At 49.9% G+C, this 12,565-nt stretch overlaps 1 protein-coding gene across 1 annotated transcript in view; it reads right to left on the reverse strand.

The window, feature by feature from the left end:
• LOC119389835 (luciferin 4-monooxygenase-like) overlaps nucleotides 1-12,565 on the reverse strand; it is a 136,191-nt gene that overhangs the window by 98,246 nt on the left and 25,380 nt on the right. Inside the window, exon 4 of the mRNA XM_037657236.2 lies at nucleotides 11,278-11,477. Within this exon, the coding sequence (XP_037513164.2) occupies nucleotides 11,278-11,477 (200 nt within the window). The remainder of the gene's footprint in view (nucleotides 1-11,277; nucleotides 11,478-12,565) is intronic.

The following is a 12,565-nucleotide window of genomic DNA, read 5'->3' on the forward strand; positions in this document are numbered from 1 at the left end:
ATATTTGGAACACGGTGTAAGAATATTCAGGTGTTGACACTGCGCGCGCCTAAGCGGCCAGAAAATGTTCGGTCGTCGGTCCGTTCAGCGGTGCGCCATCTAATGGCTTGAGGCGGAGAGCGCCCGCGAGTAGCCGAATCACGGTGGTGCTGCGTCATCGCCGCCGCGCTCGCCTTGTGATAATGCTAAAGCCGCTCATGTGCACACCGTGCGTGCATTTATCCGCCGGTGCGCTCCGCCGGCGAGCGGCTGCATGCTCGGCGTTCCGAAGTATTCTGGGAGCACCTGTACCTATACGGGGTGCCTTTCTTGGTACAGACAGACCACCAGCCGATCCGTTACATCAAGCAAGCTAAACAACTTAACGGCAGGGTTTTGAGGTGGAGTTTGCTTCTCCAGGAGTATCATTTCAGAGTCGAACATATCAAGGGAAGCGAGAACGTCGGGGCCGATTACCTTAGCCGAATTCGAATTTGAAAGCGTTTGAAGTGTTATACACTGTGGCATGTGTGTATGGCCAGTGAGACAAGTGTCGCTTGCGTAACATTATGTGTACGATGCTATTGATATATCTGTATAAGCGTTGTAAATGAAGAGCTTTGTTTTGTGCGTTCGCATTGTTTTATATGAAATGTGTGATGGTGTTTTGTACTTACGTACTTGAGTTTATCTTTCATATGTCGTGACATTGAAATGCCCTGTGGATTTTATTGATATTTCTCTTGTGAATGTGACGCGCATTGTGTGATGGACTGAGTTATGGACTCTGTATGTGGGACATTTTTGGTTGTATGTGTGCGCGCTCACTTGTGTTGTTCGAATATTATGTGATAATATTCTTGAAGTGGGGGGCAGTGTCACAAATTAGCGCTGAATAAAGCACGCGCGCGGCCGCTTTCAAACGGCTGCGCGACAGAACGGCGCCCAAGGAGCGCGAACGACGAAAAAACAAGCAGCAAAAGACGCCGGCGCGCCGCATCCTCCTCACCGACTCGAGCCAGACGGAGACAACGCGATCAAACACCCAGCAATGCCTGGAAACGTCTGGAAGATAAGGGTGACGCATCGCCGATGACGACGCCGCGATTCGAACCTACCAGAAAGCTCTCGCCCTTTCCCCAGGCTTAGCTGTTCTACGCGCCGGAGAACACTCCCGACGCTTCTAGAAACCGGGGGAGAAGGGATAAAAGCGTGGTCAGTGAAGAAGTCGAGAGGTCAGTGAAGGAGTGAAGTGAAGGAGACAGGAGTGTGTCAGTCGGCCCGGTGATGGTGAAGTTATGCTACGTGTGGCTCCGTTAGCCAAAGAAGACGTGTTTATGATGGTGTGCGGTCAGTCGATCGTCGATCTCGAAGAATCCGATGACGACACCGTGTGAGCCGTGACAAGTCACGACGACGGTTGAGCTGCGACGATCAACGCTGGAGCTGGCGTGAGTGTTTCCTTGAAGAGAAGCATTCGATTACCGTCCAAGTATTGTGGACTGGATACGCCATTGCTTATTCAGGACTTTAACTGTCGTTGAATAGTTGTAATGCATGCGATTGCATTCGTAGCGTGTGATCTGTTTGTTTAGCTCCCGTTGTGTAAACACCACCTGAATTATATTGTGAAGTTGTAACTCGTACCAGCCGAGTGTGCATGTGTTTGTGATATTTGTATTGCCTTAACCGAGAATATATTTCGTTTTCGTTTGTGTTATCGACTCTCGGCTCTGACTCGGTCTTTGGACCACAACCGGCGTTCGCTGGCGCACCAAAGGACCAACTCTAAATTGTCCGCGCTTTCGTGGTGCGTTTTCGGAGGGCCGAGACGCCAGCCCTTAGAATCCGCCCGGCGATTGCCAACCCGATTAACGGGACAAGTGACAATTATTCTGGCGTCCGCGACACAGGACCTTTTTGGTGCAAAAGTGTGTCCAAAGTAGGGAGGAAGAGCCTTGAGACGTTGATAGTGCTTGCGAACGATTTTTGAGTGTTGCACCGCGTTCTCGCTAACCTGTGTGCAGAGAGTGTTTTGGTATTCGAAGTTAGGCAGATATTTCGTGCACCCGGCTAGGTTTTGTTGACGGGCATTATTGATCTTGAGAAGTTAGTTGTTCTTGGCGAGAAGATGGGTCTTTCTGGGGCCGAACTACGAAAGTGGGTTAGCCAAAAGGAAAAAGAAGAAAGAGAAAGAGTTAAGGAAGAAAGAGAGGTGAAGGCACAACAGCTGAAAGCAGAGCTTGAAAGAGAGAGGTTGGCGGCTGAGAGGGAGAAAGAAGAAAGAGAGGCGCAAGAGAGACAGATGCAAGCTGAGATGGCTGAGAGAGAAAGGCAACGGCAGCACGAGTTGGAACTCGAACGGCTCCGTTGCAGCAGCGCGCAGAAACTCCCGTCCAGGCTAGAGCGGAGAGCAGTGAAAGGGAAGATCATAGCTTCCGTTTGAACCCAAGCAATCTGCTTGTGGCGTTTGATGAGAGGAAAGATGACCTTGATGCATACCTGCACAGGTTTGAGACGATAGCTAGAAGCCAAGATTGGCCGGAGCAGCAATGGGCAACTGCTTTGTGCACTTGCTTGAGTGGCCAAGCGCTCAGTGTGTACGGTAGGCTCACACCTACCGATGGAGCTAATTACACGAAAGTGAAAGCTGCTTTGCTGAAGCGATTTAGATTCACAGTGGAAGGCTTCCGAGATCGGTTCCGTACGGGAAAGCCAGCTGATGGCGAGACGGCAACGCAGTATGCCGCGCGGCTCAGCCATCATTTTGACAGGTGGATCGAACTTTCAGAGACGGCACAGGAGTACGGTGAGCTTGGAGAGCTTTTATTAAAGAGCAATTTCTCACCAGTTGCCACCCGAGCCTGTCGCTGTATGTGAAAGAGAGGAGTGCTAAATAGCTTGAGGACATGCTTGAATTGGCCGATCAATTCTTGGAAGCGCAAGGTGGCACGAATCTGGCCAAAGTAAAAAAGAGGTTCCTACTGATTCGAAGAAATCGGCACCCGAAGAAAAGAATTCTCAGGATGGTGCTGCGAGATGTTACTTGTGTAACCGAGTGGGCCGTCGCGCTAACAGCTGTCGGACCAACTTCTCACGCCTCAGTGTGATGAAGTGTTTTAAATGTGGTCAGACTGGGCACAAAGCAGACGCATGTCGAAACGATGCAAGTAAGGCCCACCAAGCAGGTTGTGCGTATGCCCCGCCAAACGAGGATGCAAAAGCGACCAATGATGAATTGGCCGAGCTGAAAAGCGGGAAGAAGGTGCATTTCATTGGTGCCGCGATGACAACAGACACAACGAAAGGAATGCCGACACTTAAGGGGAAGGTTAGTGGAAAGAAGTCACAGTACTAAGAGATAGTGGATGCACCACTGTTATCGTACGTAAGAAATTGGTCCGAGAGAGTGAGTTCACAGGCAATACCCAACCGGTTTGCCTGCTTGATTGTTCGATCCGAATGCTTCCTGAAGCCAAGATTGAGGTTGAGACCCCTTACCTCAGCGGGAGAGTTACTGCCCTGTGCATGGACAATCCATTGTACGACCTAACCGTGGGAAACGTCGAGGGAGCCGGATCAGCAGATCACCCTGACCCTCAGGAATTGAATATTGATCCACCACGATGAAACGGTGACGGTCGAAGAGAATACCGCGGCAGTTGTAACCCGAGCTCAATCTAAAGCCCAGTCTGGGCCATTCCAGCCTCTTCTCACGCCCGAGGAGGATCCGGCCCAGAATTACGCTGAGGAACAAAAGCAGGACGGATCCTTAAAAATGTGCTACGCACAAATTGGAAAGGACTTGAAATGCTGCAACAGTAATTGCGCGATAGAGTTCAAGCAAGACGGTGGCCTACTCTACAGGTATTATACGGAGAAAAATGGACGACAGATACGACAACTTGTGGTGCCAAAGAACCGCCGGGAAACTGTGATGAAGCTGGCACACGATGGAATTATGGCAGGACACTTGGGAGCCGAGAAAACTAGGGACCGGATTCAAAAAGAATTCTTCTGGCCCGGAGTCACAGCCGACGTCAAACGCTTCGTGGCTTCATGCGATATTTGCCAACGAACAGTGCCGAAAGGAAGGGTGCCACACGTTTTCCTTTGGCAAATCTCCTGTGATCGACATACCCTTCAAGCGAGTGGCCATTGATATAGTAGGCCCTATCCACCCACCATCCGGACGAGGGAACCGCTATATCTTAACACTCATGGATTGCTCATGGATTGCGCCACGCGCTACCCAGACGCCGTGGCACTGCCGAGCATAGAGACGGAACGAGTAGCAGAGGCTCTCGTCGAAATGTTCTCCCGTGTCGGCCGTACCGAGAGAAATCCTCAGTGATAGGGGTACCAACTTTACGTCGGAGCTAATGAAGCAAGTGGCACGCCTTCTGTCAGTGCGACAGCTTCATACCACCCCCTATCACCCGATGGCGAACGGGATGGTAGAAAAATTTAATGACACACTAAAAATGATGCTGAAGCGAATGTGTGCGGAAAAACCGAAAAACTGGGATCGATTTCTAGGTCCGTTGCTATTTGCATATAGGGAAGTACCGCAAGCGAGCCTCGGTTTCTCACCGTTTGAACTACTATACGGGCGACACGTCCGAGGACCTCTGGCGATCCTAAAGAAGTATGGACAAACCAAGAGCTGGATGACAACCTGAAGACAACCTACCAGTACGTATTGGATTTGCGAAATCGCTTGGAAGAAACGTGTCGTCTAGCTCACGCCGAAAGGCGGGAGCACGGTATGCTAAAAACTACAATCGGAAGGCAAAGGATCGAACATTCAAACCAGGAGATAAAGTTCTCATCTTGCTCCCGACCGACAACAACAAGCTCTTGTTGCATTGGAAGGGACCGTTCGAATCCAGGCGACCGTCGGAGACCTCGATTACGCCGTAAGGACACCAAGCGGGTCGAGGATTTTCCACGCCAACCTACTGAAAAGGTACTCGGAGCGAGAAGCGAAGCAAGACACACCCAATCAATGCCAAGCCATTGTAGGGGTCATCGACACGGGCGAAGAGCAAGAGATTCCCGTCCCGGAATTCGTGAAAACAGAAGGGATCGAGGACGTTAAAATCTCCCCCAAGTTGACTGTCCAACAAAAGGAGGAGTTGGAGGAAACCATGTCAGCGTACTCCCGAATATTTTCCAACGTCCCGGGCAAGACAGACTGGGTAGAGTGCCACCTCGAACTCACGACGGACACCCCGGTTCACGTCAAACAATACCCGTTACCATTTGCTACGTCAAAGGACATAGAGGCCGAGGTGCAACAAATGAAGGCTCTTGAGATAATCGAAGTCTCAAAGTCGCCCTATAATTCCCCAGTGTTGCTCGTGGACAAACCGGACAAAACCAAGCGTTTCGTGGTTGATTTCCGGCGCCTGAATAACGTCGTAATCGCAGACTCAGAACCCATGCCCAGGGCGGACGCCGTTTTTGCCAGTGCCGCGAACAAGAATTATTTCTCTAAGCTGGATTTTGTAAAGGGATACTGGCAAATCCCGCTTTCCCAACAATCCAAACCCAAGACTGCTTTTTCAACGAAGTCCGGCCTATACCAGTTTCGCTACATGTCCTTCGGCATCAAAACGGCACCCGCCGTTTTCGCCCGGCTGATGCGACTAATTACCGATGGAATACCCGGCGTCGAGCACTACTACGATGACGTGCTCATAACAAGCGCAACCTGGGAGGAACACCTGTCGTCCCTGAGACAGCTCTTCGTCCGAATTGAAGCAGCAGGATTGACAGCGAGGCCTAGCAAGTGCGAATTCGGAACGGACGAGATTGATTTCCTCGGACACCGCATTGGGCAAAACAAACTTGCACCACTTGGGAAAACCCTCAACAAAATCCAAGCCGCACCCGCACCGAAGACGAAGCGGCAGGTACGATCCTTCCTTGGGTTAACTAGTTCCTACAGGGAGTTCATTCCAAATTCCAAATCTGATGCAACCGTGAACATATCGGTGGCCAGATTGATAAGGAGATACGAATATATTTGGAACACGGTGTAAGAATATTCAGGTGTTGACACTGCGCGCGCCTAAGCGGCCAGAAAATGTTCGGTCGTCGGTCCGTTCAGCGGTGCGCCATCTAATGGCTTGAGGCGGAGAGCGCCCGCGAGTAGCCGAATCACGGTGGTGCTGCGTCATCGCCGCCGCGCTCGCCTTGTGATAATGCTAAAGCCGCTCATGTGCACACCGTGCGTGCATTTATCCGCCGGTGCGCTCCGCCGGCGAGCGGCTGCATGCTCGGCGTTCCGAAGTATTCTGGGAGCACCTGTACCTATACGGGGTGCCTTTCTTGGTACAGACAGACCACCAGCCGATCCGTTACATCAAGCAAGCTAAACAACTTAACGGCAGGGTTTTGAGGTGGAGTTTGCTTCTCCAGGAGTATCATTTCAGAGTCGAACATATCAAGGGAAGCGAGAACGTCGGGGCCGATTACCTTAGCCGAATTCGAATTTGAAAGCGTTTGAAGTGTTATACACTGTGGCATGTGTGTATGGCCAGTGAGACAAGTGTCGCTTGCGTAACATTATGTGTACGATGCTATTGATATATCTGTATAAGCGTTGTAAATGAAGAGCTTTGTTTTGTGCGTTCGCATTGTTTTATATGAAATGTGTGATGGTGTTTTGTACTTACGTACTTGAGTTTATCTTTCATATGTCGTGACATTGAAATGCCCTGTGGATTTTATTGATATTCTCTTGTGAATGTGACGCGCATTGTGTGATGGACTGAGTTATGGACTCTGTATGTGGGACATTTTTGGTTGTATGTGTGCGCGCTCACTTGTGTTGTTCGAATATTATGTGATAATATTCTTGAAGTGGGGGGCAGTGTCACGAATTAGCGCTGATAAAGCACGCGCGCGGCCGCTTTCAAACGGCTGCGCGACAGAACGGCGCCCAAGGAGCGCGAACGACGAAAAAACAAGCAGCAAAAGACGCCGGCGCGCCGCATCCTCCTCACCGACTCGAGCCAGACGGAGACAACGCGATCAAACACCCAGCAATGCCTGGAAACGTCTGGAAGATAAGGGTGACGCATCGCCGATGACGACGCCGCGATTCGAACCTACCAGAAAGCTCTCGCCCTTTCCCCAGGCTTAGCTGTTCTACGCGCCGGAGAACACTCCCGACGCTTCTAGAAACCGGGGGAGAAGGGATAAAAGCGTGGTCAGTGAAGAAGTCGAGAGGTCAGTGAAGGAGTGAAGTGAAGGAGACAGGAGTGTGTCAGTCGGCCCGGTGATGGTGAAGTTATGCTACGTGTGGCTCCGTTAGCCAAAGAAGACGTGTTTATGATGGTGTGCGGTCAGTCGATCGTCGATCTCGAAGAATCCGATGACGACACCGTGTGAGCCGTGACAAGTCACGACGACGGTTGAGCTGCGACGATCAACGCTGGAGCTGGCGTGAGTGTTTCCTTGAAGAGAAGCATTCGATTACCGTCCAAGTATTGTGGACTGGATACGCCATTGCTTATTCAGGACTTTAACTGTCGTTGAATAGTTGTAATGCATGCGATTGCATTCGTAGCGTGTGATCTGTTTGTTTAGCTCCCGTTGTGTAAACACCACCTGAATTATATTGTGAAGTTGTAACTCGTACCAGCCGAGTGTGCATGTGTTTGTGATATTTGTATTGCCTTAACCGAGAATATATTTCGTTTTCGTTTGTGTTATTGACTCTCGGCTCTGACTCGGTCTTTGGACCACAACCGGCGTTCGCTGGCGCACCAAAGGACCAACTCTAAATTGTCCGCGCTTTCGTGGTGCGTTTTCGGAGGGCCGAGACGCCAGCCCTTAGAATCCGCCCGGCGATTGCCAACCCGATTAACGGGACAAGTGACAACCCCGGACCAACGTTTCGCGCCACCATGTACCCCAAAAAACGTTCTGCTGTAGCGGAAGATTTCTGTAGCGGCAACAACTGCAAATTTCCTGTTATTAGCACAAAATTTCTCCGAACGCGATATACATATTTAAGGAATAGACAAACAACACGGTATCGTGCTTAGGGAATGCGCCTCTTTGTTTTTTTATGGCTCATTTTAAAGGGCTCGCGATTTGTGAGAAACATCCTGCAAAAAACAGACACTGCTCTAAGCAGCCAAATCTTGCAGCCTTAAGCGGCAAGGAAAGCATAGAAGCGTAGCCATTTTGTCAAGCACTCTCTCTTTATACAGAGGCCCATCGTCACTCTCTTCAATGGGCGTGGCGTTTGCTGTCTGATGTAGACCAACAGATAGCTCGCTATTGGCGAGCTATCTGTTGGCCCACGTCAGTCTCCAACATAGTCTCAGTCGCCAACATAAATCAAGAGCGGTGTTTGGATTAGGTGCGCTTCTTGCCGGGGGTCGCGCTCAGTGGAGTACTAACACTACACAGTGAGCCACCCTCGTGGAATTGAATCACAGCGCGAGAGAACGATCGCGCTCGATCGTTCTCACACCGCCATCCCTCACTGTGCAGCTTCCAGAAGACTCGTCGGGACGAGAGAATAGAGAAAGTGATGAAAGCGTGCCACAAATTCTTGTACCTCCGCTTGTTCTTGACGCATTCGAGAGATTTTTTGCGGCAATCGATTAGTGAGACAATAAATTCCTAGCTCCTTCGATGATTACTGGAAAAAGTGGTTGAGGACCTTTTAAGGCCTTGCAGTGCCGTCTTTCTATGGCATTACTCGCACAGTGGACGGTGTCAGTTGATGTCCGACTAGATTCTTGCATCCTGCGAATTCACAGCTGCGAGGACAGCAGTTACGAAGAACGAGCCGCAAAATTGGCTTATTGGTATTACCTGATGCATAGAGTAGTGGCGAAGCTAATGGAGGACACGGGAACGAAGCATACTGAAAATGGTTCTTTCGACCAGACTAAAAGCTGTCAAGCGCTGCTACAACTAAATAAGCTGTACAAGGAAGCATGGCATGCGGCCAGGCCGGATTCCTATATTTTGTATGTATTGGAACGCCACTACCGCGAATCTGCCTCTTTAACGAAGCAATTCGTACGTGCGCAGTCGCTGAATTGTTATTTGATAACGTGAACGATAAGCTGCCCACTTAATGCGCAGTGGCCAAAAGGAACGAAGTGGGACTGCAAAGTACAGTGGCGCTGCGTTGTGATTTAGCCTGGGACGTACCTACCACACCTCACACCCTGCCTCGCGCCGGTGGTGGTTTCGCATTCAGTAAGTGATTCTACTGTGTTACATTCAACGCTGCCCTGCTCGGCGAATCCGTGAAATTGGAGGGCAGGTTCGTGTGGAGCTGAGCCGAAAGACCAGCCTCGGCCAAATAATTTCCTGTTTGATCTTCGGAAGGGATATCCAGTCAATAATCTGAGACTTACCGAAGTACACGATGCCAAACGAAACAATTGCCTCCATTTGTATCCTGAGCTACCCTATATTACAGGAAAATGGGCGTGTTAGTCGGCTGCTGACCTCGCTGCGCTGATGTGGGGCTGCTATCACCCCCTGTAAAGCTGTTTGCGCCTCATGGCGCACGCGCGTCTCGCGGATAGACCGCAGTTAGGTTAAACGGCCGCCGAGCGAGCAGTGGCGCTGTGCTCGCGCGGGTTAGGGTTAGCGCGGTGGCACCGGCAGCGCAACCTGTGGGAGAAGCTAGGCCGGCGGACAGAAAATAGCAGCGAGTGTTTTTGGTTGTTTTGGTAGCGCCGTGGGTGGACGTCTCCCGCGGTGGGTCCGTGGGGGACGATACCGTGGCTCGTTTCCCGCGGGCCCGCCGTGGTGAGTCGAACACTGGCGACGCAGCATCCGCGGTGCATTGTATGTCTTGTGTTGTCTTGGTGTGCGTTATGTTGTCCGGGTAGTGTATTGGAATTGTATAAGGTTATTTAGCGTGGTACTAGTTGTGTATTCGTGTGTTTAGTTGCTCGACGGCGTGAAGTGTCTCGGTGCGTTCCGAGAGCGGCGATATCTTCGGAGCCCACAAAGTGTGCTCAGTCGCGGTCACTACAAAATAGTGACGAGCAGGCGCTCCTAAAGGTGCCATTTGTTTTTCAATGCTGCTCTGCAAATGCCTTAGCGCTGTGGGAGCGGGGCAAACGCGGCCGCCAGAAAGTGTTCCGTGACGACCTTGCTGGGCGTAAGCGATGGTCTCTCCGACCGGCTTAAACGACCGCTTGTAGGCATTCTAGTGGACAGGTGCATATGTACCCTGACAGTGTCTTCTTCCCTCTTCTTTTAATCCCTTCATCCCTTCCCCCCAGCGTAGGGTAGCAAACCGGACGCGCGTCTGGTTAACATCCCTGCCTTTCCTTCATTTCCTTCCTCCTCCTCCTCCTCTCCGACCGTTCGGAAGTTCAGTTTTGGGGCAGCTGAGGGTGGACCCAAGACCCGAATTCGCGAGAAAGTGTTTAAAAGAATTTTGGAAAGTGGGTAGAGTATCACATGAATTGTAACCGTGTTCAACGGCCGGAAGCGAATGACTGTAGGAAAAGTATGATTCAACATCACCGTAGTCAATTTCAGGCTGGCTCGCAATTTGCTGTATGAAAGGTGTAAGGCGTCGTATTTTGTTGTTGCCTTGTCAACGTCGCTAGAGCAGTTGACAATGCACATAAACGTAGATAATCCTTTGGCTCGTTCCTGTGCAGTTATTCACAGTGCACCGAAATGCCTGCGTGATCTTCAATCATGTATATTGTGTGCTTTTCTTTAGCTGAAGTGACTTGTCGCATGCAGTGTGACTCAAATCTGTAAAAACTGTTAGATTATACTGCAGTTTGCGCAGCGCAATTTCCTACATGTTTTTCCTTGGAGGTATTCCTTATAAAATTTAGGTTACCCACTGCTTGTAGGCGGCTGCAATATTATATTCCCTGTAAGGTAATAACAAAGTTCTATTTCGGAACGTGGGCTGTTGCAATTTTCGCATAGCTGATTCGTTACAACAATATGAAGAAAACCCACAGGAAGTCGGAGGGTTGTAACTTATGTAACAATTAGTGAAAAAAAATGGAGTCTTCCGAATGCCGATCTCTTGGTGGCTGAATACACAAGTGTAGTAGTTCGTAACACCGCTTACGTAATGCATGGCCACAGTGGGCGTTAACATACTTCATTACATATTAACATATTTCGATTGAGCTTTAACATATTTCAAAATTCTAGCAAGGTGCGTTGCCTGAGCATTATTTCGTTAGTCTGCCTCTGTGGCATGTCATGAAATCAATAATGAGAAAACGTTTTCTTTGTACTTATGTTAAGGGTCACCAATACTGCGCTCACATGAATCCAAACAGCTGGGCAATGTAGTTTCTGTTAGTGATTAAAGCCCCCTTTGGATGTCCCGTGGTGCCACTCGTGTAGAAGATGAACAGGTCGTCGTCCGGTTTTCTAGGTGCCGGGCATTGGAATTGGTCGGATGGCGCGCTGCGAAGGATTTCGAACTGCACCATGCCATTGAACTCGCCGAACACCACGAAAGCCTGTAAAAAATATACGCAACTGGTAGTCACCAAACCAGAGAACACGAACGGAAGCCGGGAATAATAAGAAATTACATTATGTCATAAAAAGTCTCAGTCTCTTCCGAAGACCGCATTACGGTATTATTTCTGATAGGAATGTGTCAGGGAACTGCACAAAATCAGGCCCGTCGATTCATCGGTCATTTAAGTTTATACAAAAATTCGCTTTGTAAATGAGCTGTGACGAGATGTGACGCGCGCACAGACGGACTGGACGTCACAAAACGAAAACGTCCATAAGCGGGCGTGATGAAGAGCGCGGGCTAGTCAGAACAAATGTTTCAGCGCGTCTTTGAAACTGGATAAAAAGATGGCTAATCCCTCCGTCATAGGAATCGGTATAACACGAAAGTGAAACCTGTCGTCACAGAAGTAGTTTATTGTTTATCGTGCATTGGTATATGAGAGCTTGTACAATGTTTACAGTTGTTTGGCAGATATAGCACCGCCTGATGTGGACGCATCGCACTCACGTTGACGCCTAGTGGCACATCTACGTACCGACGACTAACGCCAATGATCATGATTTAACCCTTGCGGTAGCTGAAGTTTTAAGATATACGTGGACACCGCCTATGGTGAATCCCGCGCAGATGGCATCAACAGGCACATTAATAAATACTGACACTCGATATGCACTCCTTCAAAGCGTCGTGAAAGGCGAAGAGAAACGCTAGGCGTGTCGTGTCTGCCCTCTAGCCTAGCCGTTACTTCTCAAAGGGCGAGCGTCGGAGAGCTATTTTTTGATATGGATGGATGCTATGAGCGAGGCTTGGGCTAAAGCCGCCATCTCACGGTGTGTTAAAGTGTTGACGAAATTAAACTTGTACTGGAAACGCGCCGAATGGGACGGTCTCAGCAACGGCGCGTTCTTTTTTTTTTCGAGCCTGGTGGCACAGATGTCACCGCCCCATTATAAAGGGGACGCTCATAGCATCCATTCATCCATCCATCCATCCATCCATCCACCCGTCCGTCCAAGAGCCCTGTGAGAGGAAAATGTGAATGATAAAAGGAGCGTTCATGTAGCATCCCGAATGTGTTTG

This window comes from Rhipicephalus sanguineus, chromosome 1 (genome assembly GCF_013339695.2).
Source record: "Rhipicephalus sanguineus isolate Rsan-2018 chromosome 1, BIME_Rsan_1.4, whole genome shotgun sequence".
NCBI lineage: Eukaryota > Metazoa > Arthropoda > Arachnida > Ixodida > Ixodidae > Rhipicephalus > Rhipicephalus sanguineus.